This window comes from Coniophora puteana (assembly GCF_000271625.1).
Source record: "Coniophora puteana RWD-64-598 SS2 unplaced genomic scaffold CONPUscaffold_15, whole genome shotgun sequence".
Taxonomy (NCBI): Eukaryota; Fungi; Basidiomycota; class Agaricomycetes; order Boletales; family Coniophoraceae; genus Coniophora; species Coniophora puteana.
The window spans coordinates 528,809-542,715 of record NW_006913067.1 but is presented as its reverse complement, the minus strand read 5'-3'; the positions used below and the strand labels follow the sequence as shown (position 1 = coordinate 542,715).

The following is a 13,907-nucleotide window of genomic DNA, read 5'->3' as shown; positions in this document are numbered from 1 at the left end:
CATGCCAATCGAACCTTAGGAACCACCAGTGGCGTTCCTTGGCGGCGCGGATCCCTACCATGTGCATGTGGTGCCAGCACCGATAGCGCTCTGGAGAAACTGTTCTCCCTTGACGCATGTTGTAGATCACCTCGTCAATCAATATATCCAAATGTTCAATCTCGGCCATGGGTCGCCGTGTGTGGGGTGGCGGTCGTGTATGTAGATCGGTTGATATGCATGCACGTGTCTTGTCGAAATATTGTCAGAATTACCAGCCGTCCGCGTCATGTCTCGGCGTACCATATTTTTGCCGACGTGTGTCGAGCACCGGGTTTGTGGGATATGTAAGCACGCGACGATGGCGTTGGTCAGCCCGATGCCGGGCTCGGGGAGTCAGTGACCGGTATCGTCGCTGGTATTAGATAGGCACGGGGATGACGTCGTGAGGTAGATCCCTGTAGATCCACAGTAATGTTGCCCCGGAGTGAGCGGGGCACGCGTTCGTTCGGCGTGTGCGTAGTGTGCATCGGGAAATGGGCATAACAGTGCGCACGCACATGCGACACTGGTGTTCCTCATTGCTGCGCATTCTTCCCCTTCGATTTAGTTTCACGGGGCGTGCTGCTAAAAAAAGGTTCACATTAATGTGGTTCTTGGCCCATGGGTACGGGCCACTCTACGTCGGCATGGAGAAGACGCACCACACGTTCTCGCCCAAGAAATAAATTGGCCTTAAGCTTACTCGAGTTGGACTTTGAATGGGGTGCTGCAAAACTTCTCGGGCACTGGTTTACGGATAAAATAACCGTTTGTAATGGTCAGTCAGGCCCAGGCCCAGTCACTTGGATTGACACAGGGTTAGACTAACCATGGAGTTCTAGCGGCTCAAGGTTGTTCTCTGAGCAGTTTTGTGTTTATACTCTTGAATCATTGATATAATATGGCACAGCTGTCTCGGAGCTACCTACATGAGCATCATCCCAAAAGGTACTCGTATAGAAGGGCGAGTCACGGTTTTCTACTGTCATTATGTCCTCGGTGTCGTCATCGTAATATTCCTCCAAGCTCTCATATGGTGGCACTGCGGTACCCGTGGAACTATTGGTCTGCTCGACATCTCTTGTAACAAAGCGAGCAGTTATTGACAGTTGCGCCCCAAACTCCCTGACCTTTTCCTCGACATGGGCTGTTGACACTGTTCCTGAGGAAGAATGGACTACCAAGCGTGAAGCCCGGAGGAAGCACAGGCACGTGGAGTAGTATATGATAGAGGCAAGCTGGGTACTCTGAATGGTAATGAGCGTCGATTCTGGTTCTCAATGTAAAAACCTCACCTGAGCGATAAAGGCATAAACTACCTTCAACTTACACGATAACGTTACAATGATCATCACTAGTGTAATGTCAATTATCCACGAGAAGCAGGTGACTCTGATTATGATCTCCGAAACGAGAGTCGATCTGTAGGCAAGCGAACATAGGATGGTTGAACGAGGGAAAAGGCCGGATACGTAGAGCCAAATCATAGTGGATACTATAGATAATCGTAAGAGCTCAACATGACACAGCTATAGAGTAGAGTTCAATTACCTGTACAAAATATATGTGTTGATATTGCGAGGCTATAGGCAGCCAGGATCCAAGGCAGGACACTACTGTTATCCAGCATATGCCCTCCCAAAGACCTGGCCGCTTTTGAGATTGTGAAGCCGACGATGCCTTCACTTCGCGGCAGAACGTAGTCAGCACTTGAATGCTTTGATTTTTGGGGACCTACCAATACACGAGAAATGTAGTGCCAAGGGAAATAGAACAGACCATGAACGTAGGATAGCGTATAAGCGCCAAATCTGGTCTAACGTGAGCTCATTTACTTAGTCAGAAAGACCGGTGCAGGAGAAAGCGTACCGCGACTGAGTTGTTGATTAGAATCTGAAACAAACTACAAGAAAAGCATGCAAGGTCAAGAGAGCGAGTAAACGGGGTATCATCTGCTCCATGAAATCCGACATGAGCGCTAATCCACAGCCGTACAGTAGCAAGGACAAAATGCTGTAATATCACATAGATAAACTGGCAGGTCCTGATAACTTTGCAAAGAGAAACGCACGCTGGTCCCGATCGCACAAACCAGTATTGCAAGAAACTTTTGTACGTGTAGGCGACCGGATGGGGCCCCGCGCAAGTACCTCACGCCCTGGGTGAGTGAATGCACTGCTTGATGAGTAAAAACATCCAAAATTTGGCGACTTCAGCGCACACGTACTGTATAATCTCATTTCGATGGAGAAGGTAGCAGCCGCAAGTCCGTCGAAATATGGCATTAAATGTATGAGGAAAAGTTTCGCAAGAAGCGGCCATTAGCACACAGATCCAGTTAGGACGGGTCGCGCGATGGTGGCTGTCTCATTGCCGACGAGCTCGTTTTTATGCACAAATTGCTCCGCGAGCCCAAGAGAGGGGTCACTAGCCGAGGGCTGTCAGACAAACAGTGGATGTAGAGGACGTGCATACCGTTGGTCCGGGCCAAGGGTAGTGCTCATAGTCCTCGTACTTGCGCCAGAACTATTAGTCATGAGTATAAATGATGCCAATTATTTGGATACCTGTGGGAAGGTCCCCGAGGTTGATTATTGGAAACCCTACTATCGCTATTGATAGCCTCATGGTGATCACGGCTTGCTGTAAATGTGCACTTTCGGACGTTACAAGGGCTATGTCAGCGGATGATTGGTTAAGCATCAGGGAAAGTCATTTCTAAATTTGTACGCCCTTCACGCACAGGCTCCGCCTTGAGCGTCAAATTTATGGTTGCTGTACAAGTCGTCTCCAAGAATGTTCCTCCACAAACAAGAGCATGGGCCTTCAGTGGGCCGTATGATATGCGAGCTTTCCAATGATCTGCCAGGCTCCTCAAACCCCAGTCACACCTCTTTTGATGCGCGCGATGTACTAGATAACACCAGTATCATGAACAAAGGTCAGGACGAGCGCCAACCGGCTGCCTTGCGTCTATAAAGGTGAAATAGCTTCGAGCATGAGGCACACATACCGTAATCACGCTACTATAAGTGTATTCATCACGGGATTCATCGTACGATGAGAATCTGTTGGAGTCGTTCTCGAAGCGTTCACGATTGTATGTGTTCGCCGCTCAAGTCGCCGCTCGATGAGTTTCGCTACTGCGCGGATCACGTCGTACAGACGTACCTGCTTTGAACAGCCTCTCGGTCAAGGTACGTGTTTCGGGACCCTGATGACTTTCATGTTGTAAGCTGTGTCAAAACATGGGCTCTCTGGGAACATCGATGACGGCGCAGGGCCAAGCACTTGGGATTCAACCCAGTGATCCTTTTCACAGATCCAAGCACCATTGTCCCTAAGGATGAGGCATATAATGACCAACTAGTCAAGGGGTTCCTGTGCAGAGCTGTAACTAGATTTGAGTCATAGCGCTCGTCCTTAAATGTAACGAGATGAGCCGTCACCTGTCCCACTTGAGCCCAACGAATTTGCTCCTTTCCGTCTCTTTCCTATCCTCCTTCATGCATAGCCCTTATCAGCTCCATCGCACTCCTATGAGGAGCGGTGTTCTCCTCAGACTCTCATCCAATGCATCATGAAGTCGTACGTGAAAAGACTGACCGAAAAGAGCTCTCAGGGGGTTATGGGGAAAGGAAAGAACCGTGGGAACGGTTCAACAGCTGCACGTGTGCGCATAGTTCATTTCCTCTACTCCCTTGCCTTGTCCCTCTCACGACCGTCCTCGTCCATCGCCCGACCTAAGGCCTAATCCCTGTTGCATCATGTTCAGGCAATATCTTATGTATCAAGAAGATTGCTCATAATACGTATGGATGATCTGACTCACTACAGGATGCGCCGGAAGATTGATGTTCCTAGGTGTCAACACAAATGCATATCCCGCGACACTACCAGCTATCTCAGCGAGGGTGGCGACAACTCAGGAGTTATAACGTGGCGAAAACCACGTATACTTACACATCGAATCAACTCATACGTGCTATGGTTATCGTGGGCTGAAGCAAGCTCGCCGCACACTAGGGCGCTCGACAGCGCCGGCTTGACGATGTGACATGCGGCAAAGTGGCCGGCTTCTTATTATCTAACTCCTTTCCTATGGTTTATCCTCAGGGATACTCATTCAGGGGCACTTGACCTCGACCGGCTGTCCGCGGTACTTTTCACTTCTGCCTCGGATATCATGGATCATGTCATCGACGCGTTCCAGGATCTCCAAAACGTTGTTCTGGGTTGGAACCAGGCTCGGGCCGTGGTGAACTTGGCCACGCATGTTTTACTAATCGAAAACCTGCACGGCATGGGCATCCAGTGGCAGATACTCCTTTAAGCGAGCGAATTCGAATTCTGGAACATACGTAGATGACTGATAGGTTCACAGATTTTTGGTGTCGTGCATGTAGTCTCAATAACATAGTTTGTATCGCCGTATTTTTATGCCAACCTTATACTTGGCGACGGTGATGTAAAGATGCAAAGCACCGCGTGCATTGTACAAGTCATGTCGCACGCGGCTTGTTGCTGTGTGTCGTTTGCCTCACTTTTATCAGTCACCTGTTCCTAGAGGGTAGAATGAGCATGAATATCAATCAGTGTTCATTTCAAACTGTAGTCGGCAACAAATTTAGCACTGAAACCGCCGCCCATGTACAGGCACGTCTTGACCACTTGATGTCTTTTATTCAACCGTGGCTCTTGTACGTCGCCTTTGTTCTCGGATACCGCAGAAAACCCGACTCTACAGCGCCAGCAGTATTAATCGAGGGTCCGTAATCTGAGAAATCACAACACGTTCTGATAGATTTGCTAAATCAAGTACCCGCCAAGGGCCCAGGGCAAGTGTTCCTTTCTTGACGGCCGCCACACGGGTCCTCTGGTGTCCATCTAAGCGTTCGTCCAGACTGCTGAATTCACCCTTGCTGATTATTTTCACGAGTACTTTACCTCAACCCGTATGTTTCAAAGTCAATGTATGCATTGTTCTGACCTTCGAGTATAACAATTATGTATAAATATGTTGTGATGGGCGCGCTTTGGAAGGCACCGTTTGTTTGTCTATGGTCACTCTCAACAGCAATATGCGGCAAGCATGGAAGTGTTCGTATTTATCCCAGGTCTCGGGGCTGCTCAGTCCCGAGAAGAGAATGGCTCCTTGCAGAAGCCATGCTTATTCATCTAACTCACTTTCAATCAAGTTGCCGCCAGAACGCCGTCAGTTACCGCACCATGTGCTGCAATATAACAATAGCTATAATCTGAATAAAGTGTGTATTTTAGATTTTAGGGCCCCTAACAGTTATCTGTGGAATATCTTCGTTTATATAGATCTCATGTCCCTGACTTTATAATCTCGCTCTGGGTGCCTTGATAGACCAGCATCTTTGGTGTATTTTGGACACATCTATCTGAGATACGTCTGTCACCGGAAATATAGGGATAATATACGGTCCCATGGGCCGTTTGTAACGTGTTCCAATCTGTGCATATTTCGTTTCCTCTCATTCTCTTTCGGTTACTAGGTATGTGTTGAGTTATTCTGCAGAACTCAAGAAGTTGAACACTGAAATGATATGTTATGGTAAACTTGTTCTGTAAGTATCCGCGCTTCAAATACATGTATGACGGATAGACTCGCCTTTGCTTTTGGCACCAGCATAATTGACGGTAAAAATACTCTCCATATTTGTGGTTTCAGAACTAGGACACGGGTCTTCGTGCCTGGTGTTTTCATCAACGTCTCACGTCGCCGAGGACCCCATTCAAGGAACGTGCTTGCTCATGAAGCAAATTATGGCGCTCATGACCCCCGGTTTCTCTGCAAGCCGTGTGATCCAGTAGCTGATTGATCTCACAATTGTTTGCGGAGAGTATAAAGTGTCTCCCAGTTCAACGATCCTCTCCAGCAACCCGCCGCTCTCTTCACTCAGCTATACACTCAGACACCCAACCATGCGCTTCATCGTCTCTCAACTCGCGATTTACAGCATCGCCGCAGTCATGCAAATTTCCTCCGTCGTCGCCGACAGTGGATTTGGAGAATCATGCTCTAGCATTGAGATCTCGTACACCACCCTGTCCGCAAATTGTGCAGAGGTTGACGGCTCGGTTGAGGCCGCGCAAATTGACCTGTCTACGTGTATCGGTAACAGCAACGGCCAGTTGGCTTGCGGGTAGGTCTCCTGAATTATGCTTTCCTTCGCTCTTCTGAAGCAACGCGGTCATACAGAGTTGAATATCAGGAAACATGCTCTGGATGTGACTATAGCGGAACAGTTTTGTATTGCGAGTGCACGAATGACTCTGACCAGCCTGTTTCTACGTCAATCGACCTCAGTAAGTGTGAAACTTGTTCAGAAATCTATCACAGATTAACATAAACCTCATAGACACTTGCATTGGAGACAACAATGGAGAGCTCGTGTGTTAGCGAGTGGAGGTGCTTGCATGAAATGAGAAGCTTTGACGGAAATCATAGGGAACCATGGTCTTTTTTCTTTGGGAACTTCGGTAGCTAAATTGCAGTGTGTAAGGGTGTTGGACTTATAAGGAAGATTTTTGCCGCGTACGCGTTTGGGGTCACGAGGTGACAAAGACAGGCAACGGCAACTCCGGTGCACTGGTCGTGAGAAACCAGAAGTTTCCCATGCAGCAGTGGCAGCTTAACGGTTTACCGCGAAAGGGCTTTGCCTTAAACGCTCGCCTCTTACAAGTCATGGAGGTTAACTTTCTTTCATGTAGCTCTCACTTCACTTGGCGCATTGAGAAGTGTCAAGTCAGTGTCTTGATATCAACTTGTTATCATCCAAAGTGGAGGCCTCACGACTTTCTCGACGCCCATTAAGTAACCGACCTAGGTGAGATACGGGATAAGGGTGAAGAAAGCGTGACACTTGGTTATGATGACTAGGTATGGGTCATTTGCGAGAATCACCGAACCGGCACTTGAAAAGGAGCTTAGGTTTCTCGTCCCTCGTAGCTTCTACCATTCCCGCTCCCCATATTAGATACTAACCCATAGTTGCCAATAGTCCGGTTCGGTATGTGAGGCTGAAATGATCACTTCACTTGTACCTGATGGCATGCAGTCACAGGTACATTGTTTGGTCTCGGCAAAGCCGTGGCCGATGCAGCAATGAGGAAAAGCGGCTCGGTAATCGCCACACTGCGCAGATCAGAGCTCCTCGCCGAACTCACACAAACGCGTACCATTCCGACAAGCTTCTTGCCATCGAACTCGATGCGGCCGACAGACGCGCCGTTAAGGTAGCATTTTCCAAGGCCCAAGGTAAGTTTGGGCACATAGACGTCGTGTACAGCAACGCAGGTGCAGTCAGATTTGGCGAGGTTGAGTCCACGGGCGAGGAGACCGCCCGCTCGTTTTTGGAGGTTGATTTCTGGGGAGCTTCGTACGTTTTGAGAGAGGCAATAAGGTTCTTCCTCGAGGTGAACAGACCAATGGGTGGGTAATGCTACAGGCGTCTTCGCTGGCGGCAGCGCAAGCCCTTCTTGGATTGCCGTACTATTCTGATGCGTAGGCTGTTTTATCATTTCATTCATGCAGACGACTGAGTCATGATGTCATCTCGGAAAGGCTGCGCAGCTGGTGAGAGAACCTGTGTACTATCAAGGCGACTAAGGTTGCGCCTAACTCTCGCATTGTAGATTTGCTTTGGGATCTCGGCGTGAAAAGCATAGGCTACTGTTTGATGTAAGCAAAATGCCACTGCAAATACATACGAAGCAGAGTTAAGCGATTAACGGAGGCCAATCCATCAATGTATCACGAGCTCGATTGACGTGTGATCCGGTGTCGACGTTTTTACTACGCCGCAACGGGGCGCCTCCTATCTGACTTCGACCATCTTGGCCCCAATTTCAATCTCGCAGTCTGAACACTTTGATATCTTGCTTCCAATCTTCCAATCTATTCCCGAATTGTACACGATGTTCGTATTCATGATTTCGTGCGTTAAAAACTCATCTGTTCTAGCAGTGTATGGCCAAACCGACATGAACTGGGAGTACCAACGCCCGCTAATGCCAGTCTCATAGTAAAATCCGTAACCGCAACGTCCTTGATGATGCTCAGAATACAGAGATCCTCAGGACACATGGATTCATATCAGAAGTCAAGAAAGACTCGGAGCGTCAGTTTACCACTAGAACCTTGAGGTTTGTTCGCTCCGATACAAGCTTACATTTTACAGCTTAGCTCGCGCGCGGCCAAAGCACTTCGGATTGGGGAACTAAGGTTGGTATGCGTAAAGGAGAGAAACAACGTTAGGGGTCAAAGATAAAAAGTTGAAACGTTGAAGATAGGGACATTGGTGGAGCGAGCACCGGCCAAGTGAACGCAGGCGCGGTCTGAGCTCTAAGTCGTAGTTTAGACCGAGCATTCGTCCTGGTTTTTATGCCGGAAAGAGACGGGGAACAACCTTAGCTTGAACCACTATCATCTCCCCACCCTTGTTTTCCTCGTTTCACAATTATCCCACCACCTTCCGCCTCCCTCACCTCATCGCACATCATCATGAGCTTCACCACGTTTTTCGAGGACATCTTCGGCAGTGTCCTCGTCGAAGATGAGTTCGTCGAGCAAAGCAAACGATGCCCCAAGGATTGTGAGCATTGCTCGCATACGATCCTCATGCAGGAACTGGAGATTCTGGCGCTCCACACTCAGGCTTCTCAGTGTGAGTCAAATGTGTCAAAACGAATCATGGTAACGCGAACTGACGAACACACCTGCCACGTAGCCAAGATAGCCGAGGAAAGGGACGCACTGCTCGTGCGTGTCGCCGAGCTCGAGGCGATCGTGGAGAAGAGCGAGCAGGAGCAAGTCCAGGTCGAGGTCCAGTGTACCCAGAGTACGTACTTCGGCAGTCAACTCGAGACTATTATCGAGGAGACCTCCGCCGAGCTCGAGGCGGATGCAGAAGGCAACATCACCATTCTCGCATTGCAGACGTGCAACCTGCGAGAACTGGAGCTGGTGCCCAATGCTCCTCCGAGCGACGTCTCGGTCACCTCGGACGAAGATACCTCTGGCGTCATGGCCGACCTTTCGTCCCTCCATCCGTACTCTGAACCGTTCACCCTCGACGGCGCAGAGGCGGCGGCCCTCTTCGCATCCTTTGCCAAGTACGACCCCATTCTCGCTGATGAGCCGTCGATCCGCCCGCCACCGAACGGAGCTACGGTTGCAATCGGCAGCCCGCCGATGAAGTCGGTTGACTTTTGGAACGAACGCGTTTCCGAGGAAAGGCACGAGTTAGCGGATACAGTGCTGCAAAAGATCTGGAAGAAGCCGCTGGAGCCGCAGTCACGCGAGTTCTCTTTGGAGCGCGGGAGGAAGGTGATGGTCTTCGATGAGAGTGCATCTGAGAACGCGGAGGCGGGCAAGGGCAAAAGCAGGGGTGGAGATGCGGGCGCGCACACGTACGAGATGATGGCGGTTCCAGGACGTCCGCATATGATACATGGGGACTGGGACGCGCCTGATTTCAGCGAGGACGAGGACGATCACGGGCGCTTTGATGACGCCTTCGTGTGGATGCAGCCCGTTGACGAGGCGGCGATAGGAACACTCGGGCCATCTACCCTGGTTAACATTCTGCAGGGAAACGCGGCCCGTGTTGTTGCTACAAGGGAAGAAGAGCCAGCAAGGATGAGTGCCCCGTCGACGCCGTTGAACGTGGTGGCTCAGGCGAGCACTAGTCGGGGTCAACGACGGGACGCGGCAGGATCCGGTGCGCCTTTCTTTGCATTTGTTTGTCGTGTTCACGCCACTGACCCGCGCCCTTTTCTCTCCTCTCTTCCATGTGTCCTTGCAGCAATAAACCCAAAGACTCCAGCCCGACAGCGACTTGGCGAACCAAAGACCCCAGCACGGCAACGAGTCCGCGAGCGATATGATGCTCAACCGTCTTCCCCACTGGCGCGTCTTCCTCAAGAAACCGGAGCATTCATACCGAGTCCGGAGCGGGCCCTCGATATGTTCGAGTCAGCCATCCAGATTGGACACAGAGAGTGGCAGAACGATCGCCTGGAGCCTACCGCCGAATGTGCGTTATCATATGCTATCCTTATATCTTCCATGTCTCACTTACCATTTGTGGCCCAGTCCTGATTAGCGACTCAGAAGCTGCGACGTCCACCCCTCGCGAAACCCTCGAAAGTGCCGCATTCCCTACACCTTTTGACCTGGAAGGAGTTCGGGATATGGATATGGCATCTGTCTTACCAGCCCTGACCATCAATGATGCGACCGACTTTCAAGATGTGTCTAGTAGCTCGTCGTCCGTTACCTCGGCAGAGGTCTCTGGCGATGCTGCTTATGTGTCTTCCATCTCAAACGGGACTCAGGATATGGACATGACATCTATCGTGCATGAAAACTTCGCCGATGGTGACGTGTTCGTGCTCCAGAGCGAAGAAGCGAGCGAGTGCTCAAACGAGGAGTTTTCGGACGCCTCGTTCTACTCTGCTTTCGAATCTCCCTCGGATATGTCATTTGACTCCTACATGAACGAAAGCTCGGATGATTCCGCCGACTCAGACGAGGATGAAGGCTCAGATGCCTCGTTCGACTCGAACAGAGACGAATGGTCGGATGATTCATTCTCCTGGACTGGGGATGAGCGCTCAGACGACTCCTTCGTCTCAGCCAGAGACGAAGGGTTCTCGGTATACCACTCATTCACCCTAGACTCTCCCGACTTTTCCGGCATCGACTCCATTGACGATCCGCTCGCAGCGCCCCTGGACCCCCGTGACCTCGAGCTCGAGCCTTCTCCCTCTCCTTCTCCCGCTCCCTTTCCCTCGTCTTCTTCCGAAGAAGGGCAGGCACGGTCGCTCAACACCGTCGACTGGCTCATCGCCTCCCTCAGAACGTTCACACCAGCAGAGCTCATGAGCTTCTCACGGCGTATCGTCCAGCCTCCGCGCCCGTGGTGGCCGCATTACGACCTGATCATCGCGTACCAGGGGATGAGCCCGGAGGAGTTTGGGGAGATCGCACAAAGGTTGTTGATGGAGCCGCAGGTGTCAGAAAAACCCATGGCGACTATTAGATGTGAGTTCTACTTTTTGTTTTCGGCGAGTGCGTTCGGGACATTGTGCTAATTGCGTGTGTTTGATAGTTTATGCTCCCACTCAGATTTAGAGTGCTCGATTGCGCTTCTCTATTGTGCTCTGGGTTGGCTCTGGGTTAGATCTTCTTCTCGCTCTTGTGGTCTTGGGTTCTTGGTCTTCTCTGCGGTGCTCTGAGTCGAAATCTTCTTCTCGCTCTTGTGGTCTCGGTGTTCTTGGTCTTTTCTTCCTGGCTCTGGATACTCTGCTCAGCGCTGACTAATCGACCTCTACACGCTCCAAAACTAAGCAACCGGAATCCGGGAGTGTGACGCGCGTCACTTCCGGATTCCAGTTATTTAGTTTGGGAGCGTGTAATCGACCATACCTACCTCTCGTCCTCTCCTAATGGTCTCTAGCTCTGGCTTTTACTAATCACCACTTGCTTTCTGATGACGACGCTGAACCTTTCACTGATTTATAGTCACTATTCATTCATTTATACTTCCGCTCCTTCACCCTCGAGTCTAAACAGCGAAACTAATTCGACTTTCGCACTACCCTTATCAAATCTCAGCACATCTTGCGCACTGGTCCAACGTCTATATCTCCATCAGGGTTGTCGACACCCTCGATCGCGAAAGGACGTCTTGTTTCTACCTAACCGCGCTTATTTAGATACTCGTTGAAGCAGCGAGGACCCCTCAATTCACACGGCTAATCCGTGTTTGCCGGACGAGGGCCGCCCCGTTTTGTATCGTGGCTGTATATGACCGCGATGTGTTTTCTTGTCTCTTTTTCTGTGGATTTTGACATCTTGCGATTTGTGCTGCTAACAGAAGGTTTTCGAGTCTACACGCTCCCAAAATAAATCATTAGAGTCCGGAAGTGTGATGCGCGTCACTTCCGGATTCTGGTTATTTGGTTTGGGAGCGTGTGTTTGTGCGTTACATTAGTCCGTGCGTTGTATGTGCGCGCCGTGTGGGATGGCGCTGTGTAATAGCTGTTCACAATCGTTCTGTGATATAGATATATTTGTATAAATACCTACGTTTAATTGTGCACAACCGCATTTTATCGCTCGGCTCCCAGATAAACGACCGTGTGTTAGTTATTAGATACTTAAGGTGTGGGATTTAGCGCTCATGGAGAACATAGGGAGACCTTCGCACATCGCATTCAACCAAGTCTCGCAAATCAATTTTACCATAGCTGCGCCGCAGCCTAAGTCATCGCCTTCATCTAGCTATCGAGTTTCGAAGTCAAAGCCTTTCTGTTATGGGTATGTTGAACCACGTCCGGACATTACGAGAAGGCTGATGCAGATGTCGCATCGTGTGGCTAAAGCCAATCCAGTGAGTGGCTATAGCTGTGTTCGAGTTGTGATGCCTCGAACTCGCATAATCCAAGATGCAGTTCACTAAATATCAAACAGACGGATAAACCCCACGAACCGTAACCAGAAATTTCGCCATGCGACTACTGGCAAGTGGCTTGTCGTTGACTTCATGTAGAGACCTCGAGCTGATGCATCCAACGGCGACGTCCTTGCGTTATATCTTGGTATAATACCTTGACACAGCTCGCGACATATTGTACATGCTATACATCTCATCAGATACGGGTTTTATCATTAATACTGTATATCGCGTCGTACATCCTGTGTAATACTCTGACATCTTTGCCGTCACCTCAAATGTCACTACAGATGAAAACGGGTGTTATTCGTATAGTGAGACTCCCAAGTGGAACTATGCACCACAGGCGCCTAGCAGCTATCCACCCGACATTAAATCAGAAAGATCGTCGAGCTCTAAAACATTGTATCAATCTTGCCCACTCGCTGTCACGTAAGGTTTAACAGTAGGTAGTTTAAACACTCACCCTTAAAGATCCACTCAAAACAAGCCGAGCAGAACATAGCAGATCGGTCCGACTTGTATCTGCTGTTATGAACATCACAATCATCGCTGGAAACGAAGTCATAACCAGTTGATCTCGAATCGCTGGAACCGCGAGGAACCGGTCCGCGGCGTAACGGTTTGTAACCATGGAGGCGTTTTCTGTGTTTCGTAAGTGCAGATGGGTCTGCAGTGCGATGGGTGCAATCAGGGCACTTTTTTAGCTTTTCTCGCAAGCTGAAAATGTAAACGTAAGAGGTGGGTAGGATCTCAACTGGGAGGAAGGATATTTTAGTCTGAGACTTACTGAATTGCTGATTCGTGAGTTTCTGTGGCAGAATGCTGTTTAGAGCTGAACACGCATCCCTCATAACCGCATGGAAAACGTTTTGGCGAGCTCGTGTTCATCTCTGCTGTTTATGTTCGTCTTTACTTCTGGAAACAGGTTAGCATTTATACAACTAGGGCTTTGCGCATGTGTTTTGATCCTTGGTATGTTGCAACTCGCACCCACTGGATGCACAGTAAAGTTTTTTAGGGCAGAAAACTGTGGGAAAACAGGAAAAAAACCCAAATTGTTTTCACAGTTTTTCAGGATGTAATACTGGATAAAAATCTGTGATTTTCTCACCATATGTGGTGGATAAAAATCGGTTGAAAACTTTGAAAAAACTGGATAGCATCTAGCTAAAATGTGCGTGCTTTTATTCTGGTTTTTATATAGTAAATGCTTGAAGTTTTCACAATAAAAAACAAATATTAATGACAACAAAAACAGGGAGGTACAAACTAATTTTTGTTTAGTTTTCTTGGTACACTATTTGAGAGATAACTAAATATGAATACATCAAAGCTATCCAATTATTGAGGAGAAAAAATCAAAAGAAATAAGGGAAAAATACAAGAACACTT

At 49.2% G+C, this 13,907-nt stretch overlaps 2 protein-coding genes across 2 annotated transcripts; both read left to right on the top strand.

The window, feature by feature from the left end:
• Positions 1 to 5,973: 5,973 nt before the first annotated feature.
• On the top strand, positions 5,974 to 6,451 carry CONPUDRAFT_158688 (Cyanovirin-N; the record flags this gene model as incomplete). Its single annotated transcript, XM_007775716.1, has 3 exons — positions 5,974 to 6,194; positions 6,251 to 6,357; positions 6,411 to 6,451. 3 exons carry the CDS (start codon positions 5,974 to 5,976, stop codon positions 6,449 to 6,451), a joined length of 369 nt encoding a protein of 122 aa, XP_007773906.1.
• Positions 6,452 to 9,967: 3,516 nt separating this feature from the next.
• Positions 9,968 to 11,605, top strand: CONPUDRAFT_85144 (uncharacterized protein; the record flags this gene model as incomplete). Its single annotated transcript, XM_007775715.1, has 3 exons — positions 9,968 to 10,088; positions 10,148 to 11,098; positions 11,166 to 11,605. Coding segments are annotated over exons 1-2 (587 nt in total), but the record flags the coding sequence as incomplete, so codon positions are not given.
• Between the last annotated feature and the right edge of the window lie 2,302 nt (positions 11,606 to 13,907).